Source organism: Octopus bimaculoides, chromosome 27 (assembly GCF_001194135.2).
Source record: "Octopus bimaculoides isolate UCB-OBI-ISO-001 chromosome 27, ASM119413v2, whole genome shotgun sequence".
Classification (NCBI taxonomy): Eukaryota; Metazoa; Mollusca; class Cephalopoda; order Octopoda; family Octopodidae; genus Octopus; species Octopus bimaculoides.
Window position 1 is genome coordinate 10,142,580 of NC_069007.1, and position 6,965 is coordinate 10,149,544.

Consider the following 6,965-nt stretch of genomic DNA (forward strand, 5'->3'; position numbering starts at 1 on the left):
ACTCTGCCAAATTAGATTGGAGCCTGGTGTTGCCATCCGGTTTCACCAGTCCTCAGTCAAATCGTCCAACCCATGCTAGCATGGAAAGCGGACGTTAAACGATGATGATGATGATGATGATATATATATAGATGTGATAGAGGAGAAATTATTAAATTATTTAAAAACGAATTATGTGAGAAAGTGAAAGAATTGAGTTTATTTTCCTCAAGAGATGGCAGAAGAGACAGGGAAATCAACAGACAGTAGTGATATCTGTGAAAAGTTATCCTCTCGAAAACGTAACATCTTGACTCCCAAACGAACTCTCAAAGTAGCAAAGCCACATCGCTGTGATATTTGCGGTAAAATCTTTTCTGAAAATAATCTCTTAGTTAGACACAAACGCATACATACAGGTGAGAAACCATATCACTGTGATGTCTGTGATAAATCATTCTCTGAAAGAAGTCGCTTGACAACTCACAAACGTACACATACAGGAGAAAAACCATATCTTTGTGATATCTGTGGCAAAACGTTCTATCAAAAATGTCACTTAACTGAACACAAGTACTTTCATTCAGGAGAGAAGCCATTTCACTGTGATGTCTGCTCTAAATCATTTTTTCAAAAGAGTCACTTGACTGCACATAAGAACATTCATACAGGAGAGAAGCCATATCACTGTGATGTCTGTGGTAAATCATTCTCTGAAGGAAGTACCTTAACTAAACATAAACGTAGCCATTCAGGAATCAAACCTTTTAAATGTGATATCTGTGGTAAATCATTCTCTTTAGCAAGTCACTTAAACAGACACAAACTCATTCATACAGGAAACAATCCATATCACTGTGATACTTGCTGCAAATCATTATCTATTGTAACTTAACTGGACACAAGTGTATTCATCAATACTTGATGAATCATATTTTGAAGGGAAGTACCTTGAATAATCCACATGATTATTCAATATCTTGAATAATCCACTCAGAGAGAAGTGAATATCATGAATGTAACCCTATCTATGGTAAAGTATTCTCTCAAAGTAGCCACTTAGCTACACCTGTATGCATTCATACAGAAGATTAACCACATAGTGTCAAAAATCTTTCCATAAATCTAATGTTATATAACCATCGGTGTATCTGTTACACAAAGAAGATATAGCAATCTTCAGACACTGTATAACCATATCTATGTCCACTTTAATGCAATAAATTATAACTGATATTTTTAATAAATCATTCTTTCAGATTATTTATATATGTTCATCTAATGTATAGTCTGTGGTTGTGAAGCTTGCTTGCTAACCATGTGGTCTCAAGTTCAGTCCCACTGTACAGTACTTTGGGCAAGTGATTTTTTGTTTTCTGGTCTCAGCCTGACCAAAGCCTTGTGAGTGGATTTGGTAGATGGAAACTGGAAGAATCTCCTATGTGTGTGTGTTTGTGTGTACCCTTGTCTCGATATTACCCTTACACAAGCAGTGTTATTTATTTCCAAATGTCTGGCCATGAGGAAATATTACTTGGGAACAAGTGAGGAATGACCACAAGAAAGGCATTCTGCTGTAGAGAATCTTCATCAAAACTCCATCTGATCCATGCAAAGTGTAGAAAAATGGATGTTAAAATGATGAACAAACATGATTTATTTATTTGACATTGCATATGTTGTTGGCAGTCCGTCGCTTACAACGTCGAGGGTTCCAGTTGATCTGATCAACGGAACAGCCTGCTTGTGAAATTAACGTGCAAGTGGTTGAGCAATCGACAGACATGTGTACCCTTAATGTAGTTCTCAGGGGATATTCAGCGTGACACAGTGTGACAAGGCTGACCCTTTGAAATACAGGTACAACAGGAAGAAAGAGTGAGAGAAAGTTGTGGTGAAAGAGTACAGCAGGGTTCGCCACCATCCCCTGCTGGAGCCTCGTGGAGCTTTAGGTGTTTTCGCTCAATAAACACTCACAACACCCGGTCTGGGAATCGAAACTGCGACCCTATGACCGCGAGTCTGCTGCCCTAACCAATAGGCCATTGTGCCTCCACTGACATTGCATATAAACAGCTGAGAAATGTACTGCCATTGAATAATGAGAACATCACTTTTTTAAAATGTAGTTTCCCCATATGTATGCATCAGATGGTTATTTTGAGTCTAATGTTAAGACTGTGGCGCCATATCACCATGTGAGATGTATCCAAATTTCTAGAAGAAAGAGTGAGTTGAATTGCATAAAATCTAGAGGTTTCAGAAGAAAACTAACTCAAGATCTGAATTCAGCTTGCTCAATAACGCATCTATATATTTCGTCTGTGTGGTTGTGAAGCTTGGTTGCTAACCATGTGGTCTCAAGCTCAGTCCCACAGCACAGCACTTTGGGCAAGTGTTTTTTTTTTCTGGCCTCAAGCTTACCAAAGCCTTGAGTGAATTTGGTAGATAGAAACTGCTATTAACGCAACAAAAACATTGTTTCCTTGTGATAATCAGTGGAGATGAACTTAAAAAGGGAAATAATGCACTGCTAACATTGAAGTAGGACATGATACTGACTTACAAACCCTTAATATTCTTAATAGTATATTATGGTTGCAAATTGAAATACGATATACCTACCAGCTACTGATATGTGTACATAGGGGCAGTGTGGTAAGAAGCTTGCTGCTGCGCATGCGTCAGGTTATTTGCTGTCTGGATTTTGTAAGAGTCGGCCGTAGTTTTTTGTGTTGCTTAGAAGATGTACTCAGACCTTGGCAGGTCTGAGTTGTCGTCAGAGGAGGAGCTGGTAAGGGCGGTCATAAAGATGGACAGAGTGTTGAAGACAAAGAGTTTTGCTGAAGCCACGGAGGTGAAGCGAAGGGAGCTGGACTTGGCTGGTCTGAAGGAGTACGAGAAGATGGCTCAGAAGGTGGGCGTCGACGTGAAGCTGTCACTCCCCAAAGGAATTATGGAGAGGATGGAGAAGAAAATGAAGGTGTACTTGTTGAAAGGAAAAATGGTAGAACAGGTGGAGGCAGAAGTGGAAAAGGTGCTGAAGGAACAATCAAAGGAGATAATGTACATAACCAAAGGAAGAAGATATGGGACAATGGTCGTCCAATTTAGGACAGTAGAGGAGGCGAGTGTGGTGGTGCTTCTGCCCACATACCATGGAAGAAAGACTTCCAAGGTGAGGGTAGAAGCAATTCCACCGGATATAGAAGAGGCAGCTGTCCTTGTCCTCCAAGCCACAGAAATGGAAGAAGTAGGGTGGAAAGGAAGGACACCTGATCTTATTATTCAGGTGGAGGAGGGTCAACTGGAGAACTCGGCAGTGACGGTGACGTTGGAGGGAAATCGTGCTGAGGGTGTGGGTAGAGGGCAGAGTACCACATTTTAAATGTGGCTGAAAGGGCCACATTAGAGCATACTGCAGAGGATAATGGCTGTGGAGATGGAAGAGAAAAGAGAGGAAGAATGGGAAGTTACAGAGAGCAGGAGAAAGATGTGGTACCCTAGTCCAACTCCATCCTACCCAAGACCACTCAGACCCACCCACCCCATTTCCCCTACAAGAAAAAAATAAAGAAAGAGAAAGAACAGACACTACAAAATTTAAAAGACCCCACCCCCACGGTGAAAAAGGTTACGAATGCATGGCGGAGAGAATGATGTTACTAAGTGATGGAGAAAGAGGGAAAAGGATTTGACTGAAGGAGAAAAAGGACTTAGGACCCAGAGGCGGCGAGTAGTGTTACTCCAGTGTGGGACAAGTAGCACACTCTTCATAATATCATTTTCAGATATCATTCATGTTATCATATTTTAATTTGTTTTTCATGTGTCATTCATTATATCATTTTATTTTTATATTTTTAATTGTTATATGCCCCCCACATGTGTTGTAGTATCTGCCTCTGTGTAATGCCTTTATGGCAATTTAAAAGAAATAAAGAAGCTTGCTGCCCAACTACATGGTTCTGGGTTCAGTCCCACTGCATGGCACCTTGGGCAAGTGTCTTCTATTATAGCCTCGGGCCGACCAAAGCCTTGTGAGCGGATTTGGTGGACGGAAACTGAAAGAAGCTCGTTGTATGTATGTATATATATATATATGTATGTGTGTCTATATGTTTGTGTGTCTGTTTGTCCCCTCAACATCGCTTGATAACCGATGGTGGTGTGTTTACGTCCCCGTAACTTAGCAGTTCGGCAAAAGGGGCCGATAGAATAAGTACTAGGCTTACAAAGAATAAGTCCTGGAGTCAATTTGCTCGACTAAAGGCGGTGCTCCAGCATGGCCACGGTCAAATGACTGAAACAAGTAAAAGAGTGTATATATATATATATATATATATCTGTGTGTGTGTGTGTATGTATATACTTGTGTGTTTGTGTCTGTCCCCCAACCATCGCTTGACAACCGATGTTGGTGGGTGTCTTTACTGAGCGGTTCAGAAATATTGATCGATAGAATAACTACTAGGCTTACAAAGAATAAGTCCTAGGGTCGATTTGTTCGACTAAAGACGGTGCCCCAGCATGGCCGCAGTCAAATGACTGAAGCAAATAAAAGAATATAGCTATGCGTAGGTGTTTGTGACCAAACACTGCTTGACAACCGGTGTTTGTTTGCGTTCCCGGAAATTAGCGCTTCTGCAAAAAGAGACACGATAGAATAAATATCTTTTTAATATAAATATCTTAAAAAAACATAAGTACTGGGGTCGGTTCGTTCGACAGAAACCCTTCGAGCTGGTGTTCCAGCATGACCACCGTCTAATGACAGAAATAAATACGTGTGTGTAGGCCGTTCTTGCACCACAGCATGTGTCTGTTTGTGTGTGCGTGTGTATAAGCCGTCGTGCGCTTTAATACGTGTGTGTGTCTGTGAGTGTTTATATGTAATTTGCACTTACGTCATGCGCATGGTCAACCGGAAGTCAGTCCCACCTCTTAGGAATTGACGCCAAAGGAAGGGATTTTGGTTTAATTCTTTGCCACTAATTAACTTTAATTTGTGAATATAATGTTAACAAACAAACAACAAAAGCTGTAGAGCTATTTTAACCATCAACAAACAAATGCAGAGAGAGAGAGAGAGCTGAGCAGCGGAAGGTCTTTGGAGAAGCTATGTGCCATTATCTTAGTCACGTCCCCTGGAAGAAATATATATCGAGCTTCAAGTGATGGTAATGTAATAATTGTTTTTAACTACCTTATCACACAATGTGTCCGTATGTATAATTTGAATATATCTACAGGGTGCTATGGGTAAACTGTCGCTATTTTATATTCTTTTATTTCGCTGATGCGCCTTGTTTTTGATTTTGTCTTCTGCACAATATGATAGGGTCAGTTGGTCACCGTCTGTGTGAAAAACAGCACCATGACGCAATTCACTCTCTAAGAAATTTGGGAACGACATGCTGTACCGGTTGGCATTCGCGCCGGAACATTTCGGAGTGTTTTTGTCAATCTGAGGACTTGTGACAAAAGTGATGAAAATCAAACATCCAGTCAACATCATGGTGTTTGGAGTGATCACTAATGGTGATGACGTTATTCCTCCATTCATTTCCCCCACACGGCCTTAGTCTCAACACTGAGGCCTACATCAAGTGCCTGGAGGAGGTAGTGCTGCCCTGGATCAAAAGGGTGGTTGCTAGAAGACCTTGTGTCTAACGGTCAGTGGTGCTTTCCCATCCCTCTCTCAGAACAGCTTGAGTCAGTGGTGATGGCTGCAGGCTCACCGTATCGTCTTCCCCAGTCATTTCCCACCCCTCCTTTACGGAAAAGGCCGATTAGATGTAAACAAAACCATCTGCTTCAGTTGACAGTCACATCAAAACGAAAGATAGCCCCTTGTGCCTGGCAACAGGACTGCACTATGTCACACAAGCAGGAGAACCCAGTCATGGCTGTCAGACAATTTTTGCGATCACATCACCCCTAACATCTGGCCACTTAACTCCCCACACTGCAATCCTCTTGATTATTATGTGTGGGGCACAGTTGAGCAAGAGACCAACAGAACTCCTTGTAACACCTAAGATGAACTGAAGGTAAGGATTATGGCAACATTCACCAACTTAAAGGAGACAATCCAGAAGAATTGCAGGAGATTCTGAAGTCGTCTGGAGGCCGTGGTTAAATCTACTGGCGATTTCATTGAATAATTTACTCCTTAGTATTTCAAGATATTTTTATGTAATTTTGGTAAATGTATCTGTTAAAATGAGATGTCAGTGTTATTTTCATTTTTGTGTAATTTAGACGACAGTCTAAATTCACTGCACCCTGTATATTGCTGTATCAACTGCAGTATTGGATGTTATACACCGCTTGTTAAAATGCGCTTTCTTGCACTGTTGTAAGCTTTCGAATGCTGCTACCCACCCTGTTGTGCAGGCAGGCTAGCATTCCCTCTGAACAGAAAGCTATTCTGTTGCTGGTTTATCCATTTGCAGATGAGTGAACTGGAGCAATGTGAAAAGAAGTCTTTTGCTCATGAGCATAACACACCACCTGTACGATAACGTGACCATTTATCTGTTTTATCATGATGTGCATGTTTCTATCTTTTACTTGTGTGAGTCATTGGACGGCAGCCTTGCTGTTGGCACCATCCTGAATGGCTTTTTGTTCTTTAGCAGACATGCAACTCTGAGACCAAAAACAAAAGATGGCATCTTCTACTATAGCCTCAGGCCAACCCAAGCCTTGTGAATGGATTTAGTACACGGAAACTAAAAGAAGCCCATCATGTATATATAGATATATATATGCGTGTGTGTCTTTCTGTCTGTTTGTCCCCCCCCCTTCCTCATCGCTCCTATTGCTTAACAGTCGGGCAGAAGCAACTGGTAGAATAAGTGCTGGCATTAATTCATTCGATTAAAGATTGAAGGTGGTGCCCCAGCATGGCCACAGTCTAATGACAAACAAATGAAAAGCAAAAGATAAAAGAACTAAATCAATTTGGTACGTTTTCTCTT

General features: G+C 41.1%; 1 protein-coding gene across 1 annotated transcript in view; it reads left to right on the forward strand.

Moving 5' to 3' along the window:
- Nucleotides 1–6: 6 nt before the first annotated feature.
- LOC106874779 (zinc finger protein 678) overlaps nt 7–6,965 on the forward strand; it is an 8,977-nt gene continuing 2,018 nt past the window's right edge. Inside the window, exons 1-2 of the mRNA XM_052977136.1 lie at nt 7–871; nt 2,723–3,341. Coding sequence (XP_052833096.1) covers nt 215–871; nt 2,723–3,341 — 1,276 coding nt within the window. The 5' untranslated portion in view covers nt 7–214. The remainder of the gene's footprint in view (nt 872–2,722; nt 3,342–6,965) is intronic.